Raw genomic sequence first — 25,262 nt, 5'->3', positions numbered from 1 at the left:
ACAAATAAATAATGATGCATTGTTTATTCTGTAACAAATCATCTGTATGAAAAGAATTAGGTATACAATTCCGGAGTTTGTTCAAATATTAAGCAAAAACCTTTTGCGAGATATATATATATATATATATATATATATATATATATATATATATATATATATATATATATATATATATATATATATATATATATATATATATATTTTCAAATTCATGTAATACCATATAAATTATTTCAATTGTAACTATAATGGTAAATATTTTAAATGTTTCTTAATGTCTCTTTGTGATTTATTTATTTCTATATCTATCTGGTCGGTGGAAATGACAGAACCTTCTTAGCTACTTTTGAAAACCGGTGACATAAAAAGAGTTCTAGAGCCTCTGGGACTTCTAGAATGTCACATCATACATATTACTAGCTGTGTATTCATGTTGTAAAGATATTATCTACTTATCCCTCACATATACTGAGCCTGCACAAACCCAAACTTTGATTCTATGTGCTAGCAGACAAAGTTCAACATTCTTGACATTAAAAAAACTCTAAAAGTACTTAAGGAGTGCTGTCTGTTATCTACAGTACTGCAATCTAATTACTGATCTCTTCATTCTAATCATTCGAAAGCACAGTTAAAGTATCTAATTTACAAAGTTAGTTAAAGGTTTGCAATATAGTTAAAAATGATGTTATACAATATATAAGGCCTGATGAAGTGAGGGACAAAACTAATCCATCACTGATTTTCTATCCTTTTATCAAACTTATGATTTTACTGCAACCCGTTCGTTCTATAGAGATACAGCACTAAAGTATTCTATTTATTTTTACTCCGACTTTGTAACACATCATAAACATTCAGCAAAACCACACTGCAAATACACTTACTGCCAATCTGTTGTTAAAATGTACCCGGTGTTAAATGAGGGTGGAGGATTATATTAAACTCTATTGTTCTGATTTTATTGCCATTCACAACAATGTTGTTCCAATCAGTTGAATGAAATAGCTATGCTAATGTTCTCACCCTTTTGTTAAATTATAAATCTGGTTTTCTACAGAAAAAGTGCAAAACAATTTTCACTTTTTAATCCAGATAAATTTGTTTGTGGAACCAATTTGATTGTTTTTTTTTTTTTTGTTGTTGTTGTTTTTGGTCAGGTAAGACGGTACACATGAGCAACAGCAGATTAGTGTAAAGTGAAATCTGACCATTTTAGGGAGGAGGTGTGGCTTTTTACATTTGTCCCATTGGATTGGAGGCGTCGCCCATGCTGTGGTGAGCTCCGCCCATTGAGAGGGGTGCGGCATCTGAGGACCCTTTCTCCTCCTCTCGCCTTTTTAGACATGCTGCTTTCGGGTTTAAGTTCCTCTCTGAGGAATAAGTGCACGCACGCACGCACACACACACACACACACACACACACACACACACACACACACACACACACACACACACACACACACACACACACACACACACAAGTATTTAAAGGCTTCTAGTTTAAAGTATAACAATAGACACTGTGCATCATTGTGTTTTTTTCACCAGAACACAAAGTTCTATGTTTAAGTTGAGACAGTGTCACCTAGTGGTTAGAGGTAAAACTGCAGAGAAGAAATATTTCATGTGTACTCATGAGTAGCATGAGTGAGGGTGCAAGTCATTTGGGTTGTATAAAGAAAACAGATATTGCAATCATGTTTTATGTCCAATGACCTAACCTCAGACCAAGTGAACACAAGTGAACACTGAGACATAACGGATTGTGTGAACTGACAAAAAAATAGGATAAAAATAAAATTTACATCCAGAGAAATATAATGAGAGTAATCAAATGTTACCGACCTCGAACCTGCTGTTCGAGACTGAGAATGACAGCGACGGCCTGGTGCAGGATGAGCAGTTTGGTCTGCGGTTTATCGCTCTTCAGGTGCAATTGCACCATTCGCCCGAGCTCCTTAAATGCCTCGTTGATGTCTCGCACACGCAAGCGCTCTCGTGCATTGTTTGCCATCCGTCTCTCACGCTCACGTTCGATCTTCTGCTCTGGAGTCAGATCCTCATCATCATTGTTGCTGCAAGTGTGTAATATACAATAGCCAGGAGAGAGAAAAATTTCCAAAAATGAGTCCAGTATTAAAACTCTTATCAATCAGGATGTGAATGTGGGATACGTGTTAGACTGAATGTGAGTAATGAAATACAGCAAAAAAGTGATACTTAATACTTAAAATAATTATTTAAAAGCTGTGACGAGTCAAAAGGTTGTATTAAATTGTTGTTTAGGAAACTGAATGTTTATTGAATCATCCTATTGGTGAATATGTAGCATGGGTAAGGCTGGGGCTGAAACATACACACAAATTATCCACTCATGAGTTACATCGGTGATTAAATAGAGTCTGTGTGATACGCTTTTCAAGTTTTAATCCGTTGGACAGAACATAGGCTTGTTTATTTCATACTGTAATAAATAGAGCAGTTGTACACTTTTTCAACAGGATGTGTGGTCTATCTCAGCAAATTACCCACAATCCTCCATGCTCTAGTCGTTTCATGAGTCATGAACACGTAACCATGTGAACACATTCTTTCTCACATACCATGTGAGCCCAGCTAGTACATATGGGTGTTGTTAACAATCGTGCAGACCAGTGAATGGTCACACAGTCATTACAAATAATGTTTCTGGCTGGAATCACATCTCTATCAGCAAAAAAAAATCTAATCTAAAGGGTAGAGCCCAGTGACTGGAAAAACGACTGACTCTCGGCTGAAGATTTGTTGCATAGACGGTTCAGGTTGAGCTAAAAGAGTAAATAGGGCACACGTGAAATGACACATTCCCATACCTTAATACCAGGGTGTAGAAGTTTATCATTTATAGTTTACTGTCATTACCTATCTTACCATCAAAGATACTGTGCCAACATTAAGCCATATGTAATGTCACATAATTAAAACAACAGCATAAAAGATTAAAAAAACAAACAAAAAAACCCCCAGCAACACAAAGAAACATAAAGTCAAATGAACTACTAACTGTCAAATTGGTATCAAACTGAGGAGTCCAGGTGAAAAACTACAAACTCCATTTTAAATGTGAAGTTTATCCTGGATGAGATTGGGAATATTTTGGGGTTTCTGTCTACCCTACTCTGATGTGTGAGAGACAGCTAAAACCCGGCTCAACACCGGGACAGTCTGGGAATAACTCAGCGATAATGTCTGTGTGCACAGTACGTGAGTATTGGTGATGTATGTGGAGTACGTGTTATATTATATGATTATGTTATATAAATATATTTTATATAACATCTAAATATGCTTGACTTTGGGTCTTTGATAAAATAATTAAATGTTTGTACAGCATATGTATAGATTTAATAATAATAATAATAATAATAATAACAACAATAACAAGAACAATAAATAAATAAATAAAATTATTTTATTATTTCAAAAATATTGTTCTTAAATCTGTCCGTGAAATGTTTATGAGCTTAATTTATCAGCGTGAATATTGTTTCCGCACTGTACACTTTGGTCAAATGGTAACTGTAAACTGCTGTTGGGTCTTAAAAACTATGACAATATTGCATAATGATAATACATTTTTAACATTACTGCTTTCTGTCAATATGAACATACAGAGTTGGACTAGTATTAATGAAATTATTATATTACACCTTAATATTCTTAAATATTGTATTTAAAATGATGTTGCAGTAAAAATGTTTGGGAACTGATAAAATAAATATGTTCGATAGTATTTTGCAACTGTGGTGCATGTATGTCACAAACTAGGCATACGAAATCTCAGCTTTTCTTGGTGTGATTGTTCTTTTGCATTTAGCTGTCTCACACGACATGAGGGTCACTTCATCAAAATCCAGTAAAGGAATTAAATGAAGCGAGCGCTCAGCTTTAACAGTTTACCTAGATCTTGACCTCTCTATAGCTTTCAGCTCCTTGCTGTCCGCGTCCTCCTTTTTGATATCCAAACTTTTGCCGTCCTGCAGGTTCTCATCTCCCTCATCCTCTGATTTAATGTCTGAGCTCACTGAAGATGTGCTCTGGCCCTGCAGTCCACTGGAGAGTGCTGCAGAGAGGGAGAGAGAAATAAACAACATTCACCCTAAAGTTCGACATTGCTGCGTATTAATGTTTGGTTTAAATGAATAAAGTTGTTTGATAGTTTGTGCAGCAGGAGAAAGCAATTGTATATAAATAGTATAACAGTGTATAATTGTGGTTATGCAGTGGATATGGTTATACAGTGTGCACTAAACAGATACAAGATATTTTAAGGTATACAGTATCAGCAACGTTGCTTGTTTGTGTAGGAAATTACACTGTTCATTAACCAGGACCATTTGACCGCTTATCAAAATAAAATGATCTGATGATTATTAAGAATACAGTGTTCAAACCTGAGACAATTTAAATGGCGTGCATTACAGAAAATCTGAAAACGTGAAGTGATTATATTTTATTTATTAAATGAAGATTCCTTTGGCTTATTAACAGAAGAAAAAAAAATCACTGTTGTTTGAAAGCATAGTATCCACTGAAGGAAATGTGTTACTAATTTGAGATCAGCAGATCGGACGTTTTAGGAATGCAAGGACCTACGTTTCATCATAACTACAGTCAAAAACTAGGAATACAAATCATATTAAATTAAATCAAAGCCCAAATCCAAGTTTTTAGAATTATATTCAGTTATACACGTTATGCGTGATAGTGCATGTCAGAAAAAAAGCACTTTTTGCTAATGTGTGCATCAATTTGTGCGACAGATTTTCGAGAGGACGCACAATCCCTGTGGGGTACAAAAGGCCTATAGACCCCACCCCACCCCTGACTCACACACTATTTTACCCCTGACTAAAAGAGGAACACTGCCCTCTTTGTTCAACATCACTGCCAGTGTCTGTGTGCATCTCACACGGCCTCTACAAAACAGTGGAAGAGAAGGATGGAAAAACAAATTGGAAAGAAATCAAAAATGAGGAACAGAGGGAATACATTGATTCTAAGAGCGAGAGAAGAAGAGGAAAGAGGGGGATGGGGTGAGAAAGTCACAAAGATAAGAACTGCAGTGGTTTTTCTAGTTAACTTCAACAAACACATAGGATTTAAATATAATCATTATAAACAACTAACCACAAAGGCAACAAAAGAGCACAACAGCGTCTGACACTCTGACAGATCTGATAAAAAAACAACAACACTATTTTATATTGCACTAGTTTTAATGTTATCAATTCTATAGTAACGGCTCATTCACACAACGCAATCTGAGACTAATAACAAACATAATTAATAAACGCTATTTAACAGAATACGCCTTGAAAGGAATGGCATACTCTCAGGCAGATCTTGTCATGTTTCTACTGGGAATTTACGGAAAAGTGATGACTAATTCGTTTGGTAACTTTTCTTCTCACTCTTTTAATGTTCGCTAATTATGTCTATAATCTTTAACTGCCACAAATTTTAACACATTTCTGTGTTTTTGACAATCTCGTCAACAACGTTACTGAGTTGCGATTTGTTCACGGACGTAAAGTAAGACATAAGGAGACAAAGAAGAGTAGGAGGGATAGTTTGGTTCCTAACAGCTGAAGTGAGTTGATATGGAGGAGAAAAGAAGGCGGAAAAACAAACAAGTGATTGTGGAGTGAAGTCTTTCTTTCTCTCTGGCCATATGAGGGTCTAATTGATTTCTCTTCTCAACACCATGCTTGGGCAGTGAGTACTGTTTAAGACCTGCAACATTCAATCAAGCCCAGAATTCTCTCCGCTACCAGGAAATGACTTCACTCGGAACTAATGCCAATACTGGGAACTAAAACAGGCACCAAAATTGACCGAAAATTCCTCTCTCGTGCTGAGAGGCGGGAGGCTAAACTGTCGTACACATATTGTCGAAAGCAGCCGGAGCGTGGACGTTCAGCATAAAGAGAGAGACAATGCAGTAAATAACTTAATCCTCGCTGTCTGTCTCTCGCTCACTCTCTCTCTTCTCTGCTTAGTGAAAAGAAGCATAAGTATATTAACATGCGATCCAGAAGCCTCCTATCGCTGCTCTGTGCCTGCACACCCAATTCACTCAGTTGAACAGATACTTTATGAGAATAGAAACAGGTGGATACTTATTAAAGGGACAAAGCCAAACCACAGTGGTTTTGCTGCCTTCATTCAAGTGTGTTTTGCTAAAGCAGCAGTGTGTTATTTATGCTGCTCTCGTCTCCTTCTCTCTTCTGACTCGCTGCTACGTTTACTTTTATTTTAAATTTTATTTTATAGCTCTTAACACCTCATTAAGCCTTTGGCTTGGGCCGCCTCGGCCCGAAGCCTTGCCAAGGACTTTCTATTTTTTTCTATTTTTTTTTTTTTTGAAGAAGGAAGTGTTAACTCCTTTCAACAAGGCCAAATCTCATGCCTCACTGCCTCGCTCATATACAATCAATTTAATCATCTTTTATAGATTTCCAGCTTTGTTATTTTTTACTGGGTCTTAATTATTTCTTTTCTTTTGGTGTGTGTGTGCATGTGTGTATGTGTGTGTGGTTAAATATACAAGTTAACTTTTGGCTGTTGTTAACCCTACTGTTCAATATTCAGCTTGTGTCCCTTAGCATTGGTGATATTATGTGTGTGTGTGTGTGTGTGTGTGTGTGTGTGTGTGTGTGTGTGTGTGTGTGTGTGTGTGTGTGTGTGTGGATTCTCACCCCGGTATGGGTCTGGCTGATTGAGATCTGGTGAGGTGGCAGACTGAACTGGCAGCTGAGGAACAGGTACTTGATTGGGCACAATGGAGTGAGCACTACGCAACCCTACTCCCTCCTCACGATGAGATCCCACCTATAGGAAGAAAGACAGGAACAGTTTTTACCCAAATATCAATCAACATAAACAATATTGTAATCAATAGAAATGATGTGTAACATCATGTATAACATAGATAAATCTACATACAACTGTTCATTAGAGTAAAAGTTAAAAACAACAAAAAAACAACTTTGCACAATTTCACAATGAAACTGCCCTAAAGAGGGCGCCCTACCCCTGTGTATCTTAAGACACACACACACACACACACACACACACACACACACACACACACACACACACACACACCAGTGACAAACACACACAGAGGAGCTGCTCAGGCAGGTAAAATCCAAAGTGATGTCCCACGATGCCGAGCAGCGCTTCACGTCCATCTGTCCTCTATCATGGCCGCCAACACAACTGACAATTATCTTAATGCCCATATGCTTAATTGTGAGCTTCCTAATTCCCCCGACACGTTCATCTGATCCGGCAGGAATTGTGATTTGGCACATATTTTCATATTTTCCCCCATCTCTCTCTCCCTCTTTCTGCTTTTGTTTTAGGGAATCTGCCATCTCTCTGTCTCTGTCTCTCTCTCGCTCTCTCTTGTAATTCCTGTTAAGCCTTTGACAGAGAAACTCTGGGATGTCACTGGCTTGATGCAAATATCAGAAAATGTCGCTGGCTTTGCAGGGAATATAACAGAGAGGGAGCAGGAGAAAGAGGAATATTCACTCTCCAAGTCTGTGTTTGTTTTTAACCCCCCACTATCCCACCCCCCAATGTCGCGCTTTCATCATGCCGAAAGCCCCAAATGTAAAATGGCATCCTCCTGGCTGCAGATAGAAGCACTTGGCATACATATTTAATAAAGGGTTTTATATTTAAAAAGTAAAGTCATTTAGAATGGTGATGAGGGAAATGCTCTCCCACTGCACTTCTGCTACACGTGCCAATGTTCATCACCAAGCAAAGCAGAGAATGCAGTGAGGAACCAAGAGAGAGATGAAGAGGGAGAATTACATTGAATAATTATTGTATAGAAATGACTGGACACACCTGGAATATAAAAATAAATGAACACCTCACATTTAATGTTTCCTATTAAACATTGTGACCAATCACAGACATTCTGCTGTATTCCTATTAAACATTGTGACCAATCACAGACAAGCTGCTGTATTCCTATTAAACATTGTGACCAATCACAGACATGCTGCTGTATTCCTATTAAACATTGTGACCAATAACAGACATGCTGCTGTATTCCTATTAAACATTGTGACCAATCACAGACATGCTGCTGTATTCCTATTAACAGCATTCTGACCAATCACAGGCTGGTCCCATTAATCAGAGGTGCTTAAACAGTAAGGAAGTACTTTTAAGGAAGTAAGCAATTCCATGCTAAAAATTAACACAGTCTTTGTCAGCCTTTTTTACATTTTATACACACTTCCCTTCTCACACACTTAGTGATTTTTCCCAAAGCTAACAATACACCTCATTCTCTCCTTGAGTACAGCATAGTGTCATTTATTTATGCTTGTACAAATATGTACACGGGTGTACGCATGTGTGTGTGTGTTACCAAAAGTAACAGAAGATGCAGTGATTTGTTCCCGTTTGGAAAATAAATCATAACTTTCCTTTCTGTGGGAATTTGAGCCTTTCGAACCTTCACTTCCCCCCAACAGAGCTAATTAGTGGTTAGCCATGACCGCCGTGGGCTGGAATGATCACACACCAACGAGCTCTTTCACACACCGTTTGTCTGCGTGAAATGAGAGACGGAGACCAGGCCTCCCACTGACAGCACCTTTCAGCATGCGAGCATACAGACACTCACACACACACACAAACATGTTTGTTGTACTATCCTTGTGAGGACCTTCCACCGACATCATTATTAATGCAGCTAATTAATGTTATGACTACAACCAACTTTTATTTGATGGAGATTTCCACAGTGCCATTCATAAACACTGGAAATTCTTAAAGGATGCCATGTTGTATTAAAATTGAATTATATTATATTAAAAACATATTGTATTAAAACCGTTCAAAGTGTGACCACAAAATTCCTAGTAATGAAAGGAAACATTTTGGATTTTTATGAGTTTGTCAGAACCTTTCACTGACCTGATTATTAATGCAAATCTAACACTAACCTTAACCTTAGTAACCAAAAAACAACAGTTTACATGCATGAGCTTATGTCAAAGAAAGTTCATACTCCTGATTAATGATGATGATAATAATGATGATGATGTGTGTGTGTAAATGAAAATGTTAACAGTATTCAGCAACCCCAAATTAAGGCGGGATGAACAGCTGAGCTAGAATTCAATATGCTGGAACAATCAGACTTCCTTTCACAGGAATTATCAGTAGCTCCCTCTATGTGTGTGTGTGTGTGTGTGTGTTTGTGTGTGTGTGTGTTTGTGTTTGTGTGTGTAAAAAAAAAAGGAATGTTGGTTATATAATGTGTTTTAGAAATGATTTACATTACACGGCATTCTAATTAAATATATTAAAATCAAACAAATCTGGGTTTATTTTTCTGTCCATTTCTACACTGAAGGCATTGTGAGACTCCTGCTATTTGTCATTCTTTCGCTCTCTCTCTCTCTCTCTCAGGTCCAGCTGCGCCCAGCTCTCAACATTGCATTCCCATGATTTCATACACACATAAACACACCCAATCTCTCGTTCTTTCGCCACAGCTGTTGATCTGTTCATCTCTGAGGGCAAACAGAAACAGAAAGAAGTGACTATTAGATCTAACACAGGCGATGAGGTGAGTGAAAACGTGAAAGGAAACAACAGAGTGAAGAAGAGGAAAAGAGATGGTCAGTGGTCTGTTTCTAATGTGCTGTTTTTTTTGTCTATTGTCACCAGTTGTTCATAACAATGAGTACACTGGGGAGATTACACTACAGATTAGTCTGTTCTTTTTCCATTTTTCTGGAATTTGACAATACAAATCCAGCCCTACACAAACCTCGGTGGACAACTTTAGAATCCTTTCTGTGTACTGGCCTTTTAACATGTTGAGCACAATTTAGCAATACTCCTTCTACCGTTGTTGCATTTCAATCACTATATACGATGCATTGGAGTCAGAGGAACATACAGTAAATGATACAGTGAAACGCTAGCAAAAATGAGGATTAGTGCTTTAAAACACTTCAGAATTTGTCAGTTTATTCCCGGAAAACGATTTTTACCCAGCTTAGGCAGTTATTCCAAAAAGAGACTTTTAATGAGCATTTCAGAGCGATTAGGAAATACTAATACTCAAATGTGAGTGTGTGAAGCTTACAACCAGGCCTTTAACCTGCTTAGAGCAAAAAGCTCTTTTCTCTAAGACAGATTAGCCCTAAAGAGTGTTTAAAGTTTAACACATATGATACATCTCCAAGCAGCTAAAGGCTGTGTGTCTATGTGCAAATTTTAAAATCTGATAACACAAATATATCCGTTTATGTTCTGGTGTGTCTCATAGCTCATGAGAGTGTGTGAGTGGAAAGTTATGTTAGAAAACAACAAACATGTTATATGCTCATACTGATAGCATGCTTGTGTGTACACAGGTAAGTGTGAGAGAAATCAGGTGAAATTCAGAACTGCGTGATTACTTTGTACGTTAGCAATTCTAAATTGTACTGTACACTCCAGTGACTGTATGTGCTATGGCATTCCTCCTCAAACTGGAAGGAAAACATAAATCTTACCCAACACCCCCCCTCACCAAGCTCCCCCTACCCAACTCCTCTTTCTCCATCTCTCCATCATGAGAGCACCTGCTGGCTGATGACCTCAGGGTCTCCAACCATGCAGAGAAACATGAAACAGCTGTTTCTTTAGGAGTGTGTGTGTGTGTGTGTGTGTGTGTGTGTGTGAGAGAGAGAGAGAGAGAGAGAGAGAGAGAGAGAGAGAGAGAGAGAGAGAGGTAAAGTGAAGAATGCAGACAGACAGAAGGAAAGAGAAAGTGAAAGAAAATTAAAGAGAAAGTTGATGAGAGAACACAAGAAAGAAAAAAGAAACAAAAGAGGAATATCATGAGAGCGTGAGATAGATAGAGAGTAGCACAGAGACAGAGATGGAGAAAAACAGTTCTGATAGTTAAGGACAGTTTTGGATGTTTGTGTAAAAAAACAAAAAACTAACTAATATAAAAAAAACAACAACCTCTATTTATTTCAAACAATAACCTCTTTTTTAGCTATCTGCCAAAATATTCCCATATTCATTCTAGTCAAATAACTGAATTCAATTCTATATCATGCCTTACTGACATTACAGTATTACTAAAGCACTGAAATGACAGAAATGTTCTATATTCATTAATTAAGAGCAAAAACAAATGCACCTAACAATTAACTGAAGTTAATCAGGGCTTTTCATATCAACTCAGCTATCTCTATACACACACACACACACACACACACACACACACACACAAACACACACACACACGCACACACATGCACACACACACACACACTGCATGAGCTTGATCGCACCGTAACCAAAGACAGTGACCCGTGTTTAACTGCTTTCTGTCAGGGTTCTTATACCAGGTGTGTTCAATTGACACGTGTACTGTACATACACACACACACACGCGTGCACGAGCAGACAAGGAACACTAACAAACAACTATACTTTTGAGGGCCCCCCTGGCCTAGTGAGTGTTTGTAAAAAGTCAAGGCCATGTTTGTTTTTCTGGAATATAGCATGTGTATGTGTCTTTCTGAGACAGTGCTGAAGTGGATGTGGAGTGCTCTCTCTCTCTCTCTCTCTCTCTCTCTCTCTCTCTCTCTCCCCTTTGTTCTCAGTGTTTGCTGAAAGCTTTTATGACTTGTTTCAAGAATCAAAACCAAACTTAAATATGGGAGACATTACCAGAATCCGCCTTGATGTTTTTCTTTTAAGTCTTCTTTCTACTTTTTCTCTCTCCTTCATTCTTTCCCTCATTCTTTATTCTTCTTTGGTCTTTTCATCTGTCTCTATTCTTCCACCATTCCATCCCCCATTAATTTTTTCCTTGTTCCACCTCACCCTGTTTGTGTCTGCCGTTTCTGTCATTTCCTGTATTTAGTTTTGGTCTGTTGGGTGTTAGTGATGTGCAGTGGACAAATGATGGCCACAGCATCAGCATCCAATGAAACTCAAGATTTACCCACAATCGCTCATGCCAAGATGACCAAATGTCCAGATTGAAAGAGAACGTAGAGAGAAAATACACAGCTGATTCAAATGCCTGCTTATTTCATACATTCAGTTGGGGAAGAAAGGGTGAAGAGGGAGGAATACAAGGTAAATGACAAAAATAAGAAATCGAGAGAGCAAAACGGAACCAATGAAAGTCATAGAAAGAAAGGTGAAAAGATGGGAGAGAAAAAAAATAGAAAAGAAGATAACATAAAAAAAGAATGAGAAAGACAGAGATACAGATACAGATAAAGATAAAGAGCTTGTTTGGATTACTGAACCAGTTTCACACACATGGTAATAGTCAGGCCTCATGTTCTGTGTGCTGCCCTGGCAGTGTGTATGTTTCAGCTATCTTTCATTCATCCTGTCTTTAAATCTGTCAAGCTTGGCCTTTCTCCCAAAAAGGTTACTTTTGGAGAGACAGTGATAGTGACAAAATGTCTGATGTAGACATCTTCTCCACACAATGTGGTGTGTAAGGGAGACACACAACACACACACACACACACACACACACACACACACACACATATGAGGGAGAAAGAGAGAGAGAGAGAGAGAGAGAGAGAGAGAGAGAGAGAGAGAGAGAGAGAGAGAGAGAGAGAGAGAGAGAGAGAGAGAGAACAGAGAGTGCATAGAACACTGACTCTGTGAGATGCAGTCTAAGGTTTTGGGTAAACACACACACACACACACACACACACACACACACACACACACACACACACACACACACACACACACACACACACACAAACACACACACAGAGCGTTTCTGTTCTCTTACCATGAGTGAGTGTCTGTTGGATGGGAGTAGGCTGGTGCCGTAGTTGGTGCTCAGGGTGCCCATGGCTCCGTTGTGGTTGTGTGAGTGCGAGTGTGTATGTGAGTGTGTGTGCGTGTGTGATGGCGTAATGAGGCCGTGCAGGTCACCGTGGCCAACTGCGTGCCTCTGAAGGACGTGAATCGCATCATCCAGTCGCTCCAGACGATCCTCTATACGATTCTGCTACAAAGATTAAAAGAAAGAGAGAGATTATATAAGTGGAGTGCAGATGCTTCCCGACAGATGTACTACATGACACGGTTAAGCCATTAGCATCCTGCCATGCTCTGTGGTATGTATAAAATGCTGAGCAGGACCAGTTTATTGCTTTTATTTTTACTCTCAATTAGAGAAATAAATCTGTACATCTAAATGTACTTACGACATAGGGTATAACACAATGCTATTACACGACGTACTGTACACAGTGCACGCTTTTCATATCATGGCAAAATAAATAACTATCACCTCAGTAAGTGACACATAGTGCAGAGGGTCAATCTGTCAATTCTTGTTCTATTTTAATAACATTTAACATAAAAAACACAATTTCTGCATGTCCACACTTGAACCCACTTGAGTAGCTTGTCAGGAATCATGTAGGCCCAAACACGCTGTGACTCATAAACATGCAACAGCATCACAGCCTTACCAGTGAGTGAATTGGAGGTTCGTAGTTTGGGGATGAGGCTCCTTGACCATTTCTGGACCAAACAGCTGAACTTGCAGCTATATGGAGTGAGAGAGAGCAAGAAAGAGAGAGAGAGAGAGGGGGAGAGAGAGAGAGAGAGAGAGAGAGAGAGAGAGAGAGAGAGAGAGAGAGAGAGAGAGAGAGAGCATATCTTAATTCAATGTTATTATTAAAGATTACAGAGATCATTTTGGTAAAATATAATAATCAACAATGAAGAAGGATTAAAAAGATTTCTAAACAATTTAAAGTATAATGTACTAATATACACTTATAAATAACAAACTTCTGTAGTTTGTCAGGTTTATTTTTCAGTATCTCTCTCTCTCTCTCTCTCTCTCTCTCTCTCTCTCTCTCTCTCACACACACACACATACACAGACACACACACAGTAGCAGCAGACGAAGTTCGCATCTGCAGTTCTGCAGTTGCAGAAAACAGTAATTGGCACAAAGGAGGGGGCACAACAGCTGGATCTGTGTGTGTGTGTGTGTGTGAGAGAGAGAGAGAGAGAGAGAGAGAGAGAGAGAGAGAGAGAGAGAGAGAGAGAGAGATTGTGAGGGAGTTGCTGGGAAACAGGTCGCCACAGAACCATCTTTCAGACCTGATGAGTGGAGCAGAAAATCTTGGCACAGAGTTTAGCCGCCATCTTGTTTGCATGCCAAACTCAGGGCTGGTGCAAACAGCTGCCTCTCGTTCTTTTCTTTTGTCTATCCATTTCTAATTCTCTCTCCTACTTCCTCTTTTTCTTCCTTTTCCCTTCCGTTATCTAGCCCACTCCTCCTGTGTATTTTTCCTCAAGGGTTTTAACATGCGAAATACTTTTTACAGCTCTATTTTTTCAGTATTTAGAAATCTCAGGAAGTGGGAGAAACACACACACACACACACACACACACACACACACACACACACACACACACACACACACACACACACACACACACACACACAAATTTCAAAAAGAAATTTGGGCTGGTCAAAAGTAAAAATAACTTTAATAGCTGTGACCCTCTCTGTCTGCGGACCTCATTTAAAGAAACAAATGAGTAACATCTGTTTGAGTTTTAACCGATATGTCACGAATGGAGAAAGAGTGGTGAAGCAGAGTTAAAACAACTGTGTGGTGTGGGAGGAGTGTGTTACAACTGCCTGCTGTGAAGGAAGTAAAATATAACGCTTTAATAAGATAAACCTGTTTTGACATTTAGCCTCAACCTGTTTCATTTAAAATGTTTCAGATGATGATTCCTTGTGTATTTAGGGTAGGTGTTGCCTATAAACACTACAAGTCACTAAGTTCAAAGAAATGCAAGCTTAATTATGGAAAAAAGTACATGTAAAAGTTGCCATGTTAATCATTATTAATACAGTTTTATATAGCTGTTTAAACACATGTAAGTGTATGTGGCTGAGTAGAAAATCCACCTGCTGGTCAATCCACCTGCACTAGTTATAAACTCATTAATACGCTCCTCACAAACATAAACCCACAACATATCTGGAAGATGACAGGCCACACACACACACACACACACACACACACACTTACCTGTGAGTGAGGGTGGAGATCCCACTGGAGTGGAGGGGTTTGAGGAGAAACTGTTGTTGGTGTGATCAGGAGAGTAGATCTATAATGGTAGCACACATATCCATGATAAAAAAGGGTTAGGGGTAACACACACACACACACACACACACACACACACACACACACACACACACACACACACACACACACAATCTTAGCATGCATATTAATATTAAACATCCACTAGCACCACCTGAGAAGGATTAATACAGGAATTAGTGAGCTACTGATGTTGTGTACAGTATGTATGCGTGTGTGTATGCCCCTGGTCGTGAGTTCCAGTTAATTAATTCATGAGCTTTTTAATCGGGGTATTAATGTTTCAGAATGCGTGTGTTTCCAGTATTTTGCAATTTGTTCTCTCTGAAATGCTGACATTAAGTCTATGTAAAGAGAAATGTGTATAAACACACACACACACACACACACACACACACACACACACACACACACACACACACACACACAGTCACACTGAGCAGTCTATAAATCATAAGTAAAACTAAACACATATTTAATGACTTATCAATAATCCAGACACACATACACACATAATGACATGTGAAAACTGGCTCCTAATGTTAGCTAATGAGCTAAGAACACATACTGATTAGTGTGGATGGAAAAATGTAAGATCATTCTGCAGTGAGATGTTAACACCACATGACCCATAATCCATCATGCTGTATTATATCTATAGTAAATTCACAGCGTGTGTGTGTGTGTGTGTGTGTGTGTGTGTTTGCGGTACATAATGCTTTGTATTATAACATCTCATGGAAATACTGATATTTACAGTTCTACTGTCACTATGCATACACTGTATGTTGTCTGTTTCTAAGATTATTTAACAGTCCCTGTGATTAGCTAGCCTCCTATACACTCTATATCCACATTTGTCGTGACTTGGTAATAATATGATATTTTAACCGTGTCATGTTGAAAGCATTCATCAGTAGACAATTGTGATGAAGCAAGTGAGACAATTGTGATGGTAGTTTTTGAAGATAATTGAAATAAAGTTTGAACAACTTAACTGCTTTTCATTGCCTTGTACTTGTACAAGTGTAATGACAATAATGTTGACTAATCTAATCTAACAATAATACTACTCTAATAATAGGATTCTCATTTACAAAACCTATTTAATACTAGTGATAGCTGTTTGAAATACATTCTTAAATCCTTGCTTGAAGTATATATCTGTTAATGACTCAGTGTAGGACAGATGAGCGATTTTAGTGTATGTTTGTGTTTAGTGACTGTGTTTAGCAACTTACCGAAGCCAAGGCCTTTCCTAATGCATCTCCAGTCTGGGAACTGCTTCCTGCTCCACTTGGCGCTCGATTAGCTAAAAGAAAAAAAATGACAGCGCTTTCTCAATTGCCTGCCACTCCTTGCATCTTGCAGTTTAAAGTGTAGCTTGTACATCACAAATGCCATGAAGGAAATCTTGGTCAGTTCTGGTACTGGGATCAAATCAGGTTTTAAATTGCAGTCTCACAATTCAGTTAAGCCCCATTTACAAGCACAACCACAGGCACACATATTTAGGTGCTGTTCACAACTGGACTGGGTCACTCAACACAGTTCCTATACCAGTTATTTGCAGCACTCATACTTGATTGCTGTGTTTGTTAATACATATGCTGTACATATGGGTATATGTACAGCATATATGGAAGTGTTTATACATTTGCATATATAATGAATATAATGTTCTCTTTATATAATGTATGCTTCTCTGCAGTTTTCATTCTCAGGATTTGGCAAGTATTCCCTCTTTTCCCACAGCCTGTTAAATGTGCATTTGTGTGTTTGTGTGTGTGTGTGTGTGTGTGTGTGTGTGTGTGTGTGTGTGTGTGTGTGTGTGTGTTTGTGCGTGTGTGTGTGTGTGAGGCTGAAATTTGTCCTTGTTTCCCGACCTCTATTTTACTTCATATAATACACTAATTTATAAACTCTCTCTCTCTCTGTCTCTGTCTCTGTCTCTGTCTCTCTCTCTCTCTCTCACACACACACACACACACACACACACTTCCACATTTGGAAAAATGCCCAAGTTATAACCCGTAAAATCAATGTAAACGTGAATAGCAGCAACACACTATTGTGGAACCCCATACATCCCAACACACACACAAATAAAAAAACAAACAAACAAATAAAAAAAACTACAATATAAGCACAGAAACATATTTTAATTCAAAATTACCCCTTTTCATTTACACAGAAGTATAAATGCCATGACTGAGAAAAGATTCAACATCGTGCTATAAACTACTTGATTGCATATTAAGATAGAGAGAAGAAGTTACAGGAATGTACACATATGGACAAGTTGTCCAAAAGATTAATATTGAGATAAAATTTCAATGTAATACAGTTCCTGTATTTCAACAGATAAAGTACTGTATTTCAGCAGTAAAGCGGACTAGGCAAATCTGATGATAACATCACAACCCAGGACTTAACTTGAAACCCACAGGGAAAAGAAGGAGAGGACAGACTGAAGAACAGTTGGAGGAAAGACATCATCAAAGAGTTGGAAAGATGTGGCCTAACTGGAAACAGCATGGCGGGACAAGTTCAAAACAGGGCATATTGGAGAATACTTACTGATAAGCTCCTTATTTGCTGCACACAGAGCCATAAATGCAGCCTTTATTTATTAGTAATGATACTATTAGATTGAAGAGTGAAGGGCTTGGTTAGTGCCTGAGGCCTTAAGAACGGAATTCATTTCAAATCCAATTACAGTAACTCGCTCGAAACACTTCAACTCTGATCAGGTTGGTTTGTAAGAGGAAATTTGGATGTTCTGGTTCAGTAAATGTTGATTATGCTTAATTTTTGGCACTATATTTCAAATCAGGATAAATAATACTGACCCGTGCTTCATTACTCAATAAACATGAAAACGTCTATTTGTGTGTTCATGTGTCTCTGTCCATATGTGACTGATAAAAGTAACATGCATCTTTTTTTTTGCCCCTCTATCCAGATGGGCAAGTTTGGGATTCAGTTATATTGTGGATTGGAGTGACCTGAAACTGAACTCTCAATCTTTACGTGCTTCATATTTTTTAAAAAGTAATTAAGTAAGTAAGTAAATAGATAAACACTGTCACACTGGACACACAAATTTTGTCATAACCAAACATTGCTACACAGCTGCATCTTTTAGCACAGCATCAAAACCTTATTAATAATCATATCTGTTTATTGACTCACACTCACACTTAGGTGATCACACCAGGTGGTCAAAGCAAAACAGTCCTCTCTCGAATGCTTCCACTTTCATGGAACTCCTGTATCCTGAAAATTATTTCTTATCAATTGATGCTGGTCTCTCTCCAAATGTAAGTATTTATTTAAAGTTTATATACAATAAAAATACAAGTCTTGACTGTCAGCACACATCCATCAGGTATGCTTCTGAGAATTAAATATCTTACCCATAACGCTGTCTGTTCCATTTGTTGGTCGCTGTGCAGGAGGGCAAGCGCTGTAGAGATTTGTGCCATTGTTGCGATGGAAAGTGGACATCGGAGGAAGACTGGGATTAATCTCAGCCGAGGAGTGTGGTGGGTAACTCTGAGGAAGAACCCCAGATGAAGTTAGCAATGATTGCTAATTATGGGTGACATTCTTTCACATGTTCTGACATTTAGACAATTTTGTTAATGCTTCATTATCTGTGCTAGTAGAATTTTGCAAATCAAGAAATACAATGGAAGAGAACATTCAGCTGCTTTTTAACTAATCTGAGAAGCAGGTTTTACTCTACAGGGGAAATTTTAGAATAAGCTTCACTCCCTATGCAGTATGCAGTGGATGCAGTAATATGACTGTCACCTTAGAATCTGCCTAAGACAATAAAAAGAGATCTGAAATAATGCTATATTCTCTGGCTAAATTAAGACTGATAAAAAAAAAAACAGATAAAGCAAACAAAAAACATATAGGCAACTGAAAAAAAGGTGTACAATTGTTAATAATCTTTAAAGGAAACTGGTCTAATCATTGTATGTAAAATCAAATAAAAGTGAACAATATTTATGTGTAAAATAAAAAAATGATCTATCTATCTATCTATCTATCTATCTAGCTATCTATCTATCTATCTATCTATCTACCATCCATCCATCCATCCATCCCCCTCCCATCCATCCATCCATACATCCATCCATCCATCCATCCATCCATCTACATTGGCCCATTTTAATGGATACAAAAACTATTACTTAAAAAAAGCACCTTAAATTATTACAAAACTATACAAAATGCTTGATGGTTATTGTATGATTATTACACATAATTAGTTAGTCAGTACTTTATTGTCCATAAAGGGCTGTGGCTGAAAAAGTGAAAAAGAGAGGAAAAAGGGAAGAAAAAAAGGATAAAATTACAAAGTGAAGGAGAAAAAGTGATTAGAAAAAGTAAGAAATAATGATGAAAAGAAAGGTAATAAAGGAAAAAGTGAAGATGCGTAAAAGGTAAATAAAGTAATATGTAGATTCGTAAAAAATAAAAAATAAATTTTTAAAAGTACAGTAAAAAAATTTATCTGCATTGAATATGCCTAGTTAATACTTTCCTGCACTCATGAATAGGCGGGAGCCGAACAAAGATAATAAGAAGCAAATATAAAGAAATAAATAAAGAAAGAAAATATAAGAGCGGTAGAGAGAGATATGATATAGCTAGCAGAGATAGAGAGATAGACTCAGAGAGAGGAAGAGGAGAATACAGGACGTGAAGGACATGAGGGAAAGAAAAGGTAAGAGAGGGGGAAGGGGTTGCGCGGTGAAGAGGAAGCGAAAGATGAAATTGGCTTTGAAAAGAAAGCATCGAACAGAAAATAAGCTGGTGGTGTAATAAAGGAAAAGTAGAGAAGTGTGGGGGAAGCGAAAAAGTAGCTGTATGGCAGATGGGGGAAAAGGAGGTTGAAATGCGGGGAGAGTTAAAAGCAATTCAACATGTTAACCTGCCTTGAATTCATACCACTGGAGGAGATCAAGGGGTCTGTACTGTAGGAGGAAAAGATGAGAGAGAGAGAGAGCGAGGGACACTGGAGACGGAGTTGACGAGAGTCGGCGAGAGTGACGAGAGTGAAGGGAGTTGGAGTTAAGAGAGGAGAAGGAAGGAGATGACGGGTTGGAGAGATGGGACAGAGAGAGACGGACGAGAGAGAGGAGTAGCGCGAGAGAGACGGAGATGTGGATGAGACGAGAGGAGAGCAGAGGGGATGAGATGAGTGACGACGGAGAGCGAGAGAGCGAGGAGAGAGAGGGAGAGGAGCAAGCGGCGGGAGAGCAGAAGTGACCCTGAGAGAGAAGAGAGAGAGAGGAGAGGGAGAGAGAGGGAGTGAGCGGGGAGCGGAGAGAGAGGAGAGAGAGCAGAAGAAGAGAGAAAGACCGAGTTAGGAGAGAATGAAGACGAGGAGAAGTGGAGGAGGTTTGAGGAGGAGCGAGGACGTACGAAGGGAGGGGAGAGAGAGGAACGGATGAGAGGAGCGGGATTTTGGACGGAGAGACGGGAAGAAGCGGAGAGGAGGGGCGAGGAGAGGGAAGGCGGGAAGTAGACGGACGGCAGAGAGAGGCAGGGGGGATGACTCTCCACGACGATGGCGAGAGATACCCACGGCGACCGAAGACGAGTAGGCGCGACGAGAGTAAGAGAGCAAGGGAGGGGAGAGATTGAGAGTGAGGGGAGGAGAGACGGAGAGAGAGAGAGGAGACGAGAGAGGGAGACCGAGGACTGAGGAGACCTGAGAGAGAGTGGATGAGAGCAGGAGAGAGAGGATGAGTGGAGACTAGAGAGAGGGGAAGAGAGGATGACGGAGTCGAAGCCATGCGAGATGAGAGGGAGTGGAATGACGTTACGGAGAAGGAGGGGAGAGATGGAGAGAAGTGAGGGCCCGATAGATTGGTGGAGAGAGGACTGAAAGCAGAGGGAGGAGGGAGAGAGAGTTGAGAAAGAGGATGTTGTTGAGGAGAGAGAGAGAGAGGACCGGACAGAGAGAGAGAGGAGGTGGAGAGAGACACGGAGGAGAGGAGAGAGGAGAGGATACGAGAGTTTAGAGGCCGTGAGAGCGGGAGAGAGGTAGAGGAAGAGGGAAGAGAGGGAAGAGAGGGAGGACGAGAGAGATTGGAGGGGAGAGGCAGAAGGAGCGAGAGAGAGGAGAGGGAGAGAGAGAGAGATTTAGGGAAATCAAATCCAGTCATTTTGTATTGATATTGCGGGGGAACAGAATGTTTGGCAAAGAATTAAGATTTTTAAGTCTTTTTGAAAATGGCCATTTGGGGGCAACCGAGCAGAGTCCTATTACAGAGATCTATACCATAGCTAGAACCCGTTAAAGTTTTCTAGTGTTACTACTGTAGGAAAAATCAGATTTTTTAACTCATATGCTAAAATACTGAATCTACACAGTCAGTAGTGATAGGGCAAAGAAAATCTCCTCAACACAAGACAAAAGAAGAGAAGAGAACCCGAGAGGAACCAGACCTTATAAAGAGTTAAACTATAACTGGGGGACAATGCGATAGTAAACTTTGATAATCCCTTACAGTAGATACAGCCTAAATGTGTCGTCTTTGCATCTTCTTCATCATACTGTGTGAAAATGCACTTAATGCGGCATAACATTATCCCCTGGTGGACGAAAAAGGTAGTGTTTGTGAGAAGTCTTTAAGTGTGCGGTTTCAGAAATGTGTGTATACCTGGCATAAAAAAAGGAGGGACGGGGGGGAAGATGAAAATAGGTGGAGCGTAGAGATGGGATAAAAAGCGAGAAGAAGTGTTTGTTGTATAGGTTATGAATCGGCAGACCAACCAACAAAGTGAGGGCAGGAGGGTGGGAAGGATACTAAAGAAAAAAAGAATAGAGAGAGGAATTCGAGTTATTGTTCAGAAGGAAAAACAAAAAAACTAAATTACAACTTATATGTATTCTAGAGTGAAAATGAAATGATGAAAAGTGATCATTTACAGGAATTATGGTTAATAAGACAAAAATGATCTATCCTATCTATCTATCTAAGAGATAAGAGAGAGAGAGAAGAGAGGAGAGAGATAGAGAGAGATAGAGGAAAAGAAGAAAAAGGGGAGGAAGAGAGATAGAGAGAGCGCGAATAGAAACAACAACACACACACACACACACACCACACACACACCACCACCCACAACCACACACAAACAAACACTCACACACACACACACACAACACACACACACACACACACACCACACCCACAACCACACACACACACACAGAGAGAGGAGAACATTGCAGTCCAATAATGCTAACAAGTGAGTAAACACCATTATTATGAACAGCTCTGTAGTATACTAATGACTGAGAAAGGACGGAAGAGAAAGAGCAGCAATAAGTAGAGAGGGAAAAAAAAGAGAAGGGTGTATGGTGTGCACGGGTTGTGGCGTGTGGGTGTGTGTGAGCTGAGTGTGTTTCAGGACTCCATGTCACACAACTCCAGGGGTGTAACACAAAGCATTAGCGGCTCAAGGAGTTTGTTGAAAGTACCGAAACTAAAGCCCAGATGCGTGGAGTCTTCCTTCCCATGAAGCACTTGCACACGCACGCTTGCACAGATAGACACACACACAACATCACACACACATACACACACACACACACACCACACACACTATTACACACACACACCACATTCCTATGTCGGTAAATGACATCATTGACATGTTGTTTGGGGACACCGGACACCGTGGTTGAGATGAGACAGGATGCAATAAAGAGGACTTTTGTCACGCTATTAATATTACCCACACGGAGGATGGTGACTGACCCCACTTAGACAGTACATGCACGCAAACACACACACACACGCAACATTTTTCGCACACATCACCCACACACACACACAAATCAGACATACAGGAAAATATATATATACACACATAATTAAATACCTTAACTACAATTAAATGCAGGGCGGTACTAATGATGTAGTCGGTGTGTGCTTCTTTCACTGGGCTGTCCCCACTACATCTGTGTATATGTAACTGCAACAAAAAACAGTTGTGAGAGACAATGTGGAAACAGAGCAATCCGGACAAAAAAGCCGGAATGAGGAGTGATGAGGTCCGAGCAGGCAGAAGGTTACGTATGTTGCCAGTGGTAGTGGGTTCATCCATCTGGCGTTGTCTCATGATACCATGCTTTTTCATCTTTCACCTTCCACAAACATCACCACACACACACACACACACCACACACACATTCATCCCACACACACACAAATCTATTACACGCCACACACACAATCCACACACTCACTTCTAACGGTGGCAGCCTAATTAACCCCTAATAACTGTAGATCTAAACACACACACACACCCATACTCAGTACAGAGACTAGTGTGTGTGCCTGTTTGTGTGTGTGTGTGGGTGTGTGTGGTGATGATCAGGAGCAGATGTTCTTGGACATGTGGCAGTCAGTCACGGAACCGTATCCACTCTCCCTCGGCCGACATCTCTCATCTCTTGCTCCCTATCCCTCGATCATCCATTCAGCGTCTCCACCCCACAGCACACACACACACACACACTCACACACACACACACATCACACGCCACACACACACACAAACACACACACACGCTATCACACAACCGGCGCACCGTGTGCTATGGCGGACACACATCCCCATACACTCACAGACAATGCGCTCTCTGTGAAAAAGCTGACTGACAAATGAAACTGACTAAAAATATTCTCTCTCTCTCTCTCGTATCTCATCTCTCTCTCTCTCTCGCTCTCCTTCGCTCTCTCTCTCTCTACATCACACACACACACACACACACATCCACACCACACACTACTGGCACAGAATATTTATTGTCATATGTCATTCAGTTTATTTTCCGTAAAAGCTCTAGCACCATGTTAAGCAACATGTTTTGCCAGCTGACCAACCATGTCCTTTGCTTAGCTCGGACGAACAAACACAGCTGCTCAGTATGTATTCATACTATACAATACTTAAATCTAATTTCTGTCAGTCTGTGCACTATAGTTCACACAGAAATTATGCACATTAATATCAGGATGCAAAGGCCATATTAAAACAGTCGTGGGGGAAAAAAAACCAGACGTGTCATCATGTTATGCACAAATCTGTCTATTGGACCTGACCTAGCACCACTCGTCTGGCAGTTTGACATAACCCTAGTATTGTGTATGCGAAGATCACCATATATATTTAAGGCCTGGGGTTGGGGATTGATTTCCCTATGCAGTTGCCCTGTGTGCTTTGGTGCGTTTCTCAGGATACTCTGGTGTCGCTCCTGCCCAGTCTCAAAGACTACACTGTAGGTTTACCCTCGCCATCGCCTAAATTGTCCTAGTGTGAGAATGGTGTTGTGTGTGACCTGGGATGGATGTGGTGTGTCCCATCCGCGGTGGATCCCCTGCCTTCTGCACTTTTCGAGTCAGAAAATTTGCTACATAATTCATGGACAGATAGTTTATGGATGGATTTTCGTTGCTATTTGCCAACAGTTAAGCACGGCTATACCACTCTATCTCTACATAACTGATAATTCACTGCACCATGACACCAATGTAACAGGGTGGAGTTAAAAAGTCGCTATCTGCCTGCTTCCACATACCTTTACAGGCATGACTGTGATTGCGATTAATGTCACTGTGAGGACAAACGAAAAAGAGTTACCTTCCTCTTGTCAGATAAGTCCGATATATATAACAGACTAGCTTGTATCGCGCGCTTTTGCATTACAGCTGAGCAGGTTCGAGCATTTCTAGAACGTGTACACTGAGAACAAAGACCGACTGCGCTGATTTATAGCTCATCTCGGACAGGACTAGAACTGACTCAGTCTCATATATGAGTTGAGACTCAGACTTGGACCACACATTTCCAACAATCTCATCGGTGAACATGCTGCACAACACTTGATAAATACGTGTGTACATCTCAGAAGTAGTATTTCTGCACTCAAGTGCTTAAAATGATTTTAGGGAGAAGAAAAATGGCGAGAAACAAACCATAAAAAACAAAAAGAAAAAAAAA

The 25,262-nt window shown here is 39.7% G+C and overlaps 1 protein-coding gene and 1 long non-coding RNA gene across 2 annotated transcripts in view; both read right to left on the bottom strand.

Moving 5' to 3' along the window:
- Nucleotides 1–25,262, bottom strand: part of LOC113633985 (transcription factor 4) — a 150,628-nt gene that overhangs the window by 4,943 nt on the left and 120,423 nt on the right. The window contains exons 13-19 of the mRNA XM_027132696.2: nt 15,146–15,224; nt 13,554–13,630; nt 12,863–13,084; nt 6,747–6,879; nt 3,958–4,108; nt 1,852–2,081; nt 1,215–1,376 (exon numbers count right to left, since the gene is read on the bottom strand). Of these exons, the coding sequence (XP_026988497.1) occupies nt 1,240–1,376; nt 1,852–2,081; nt 3,958–4,108; nt 6,747–6,879; nt 12,863–13,084; nt 13,554–13,630; nt 15,146–15,224 (1,029 nt within the window). The 3' untranslated portion in view covers nt 1,215–1,239. The remainder of the gene's footprint in view (nt 1–1,214; nt 1,377–1,851; nt 2,082–3,957; nt 4,109–6,746; nt 6,880–12,862; nt 13,085–13,553; nt 13,631–15,145; nt 15,225–25,262) is intronic.
- Nucleotides 15,231–18,667, bottom strand: LOC125139831. Its single transcript, XR_007138950.1, has 3 exons — nt 18,643–18,667; nt 16,465–16,535; nt 15,231–15,567 (listed from the first exon to the last, which is right to left on the bottom strand). It is a non-coding gene; the product is annotated as an uncharacterized LOC125139831 (long non-coding RNA).

Source organism: Tachysurus fulvidraco, chromosome 21 (genome assembly GCF_022655615.1).
Source record: "Tachysurus fulvidraco isolate hzauxx_2018 chromosome 21, HZAU_PFXX_2.0, whole genome shotgun sequence".
Taxonomy (NCBI): domain Eukaryota; kingdom Metazoa; phylum Chordata; class Actinopteri; order Siluriformes; family Bagridae; genus Tachysurus; species Tachysurus fulvidraco.
Note: the sequence above shows the minus strand (reverse complement) of the source record. Positions and strands in the feature narration are given on the sequence as shown.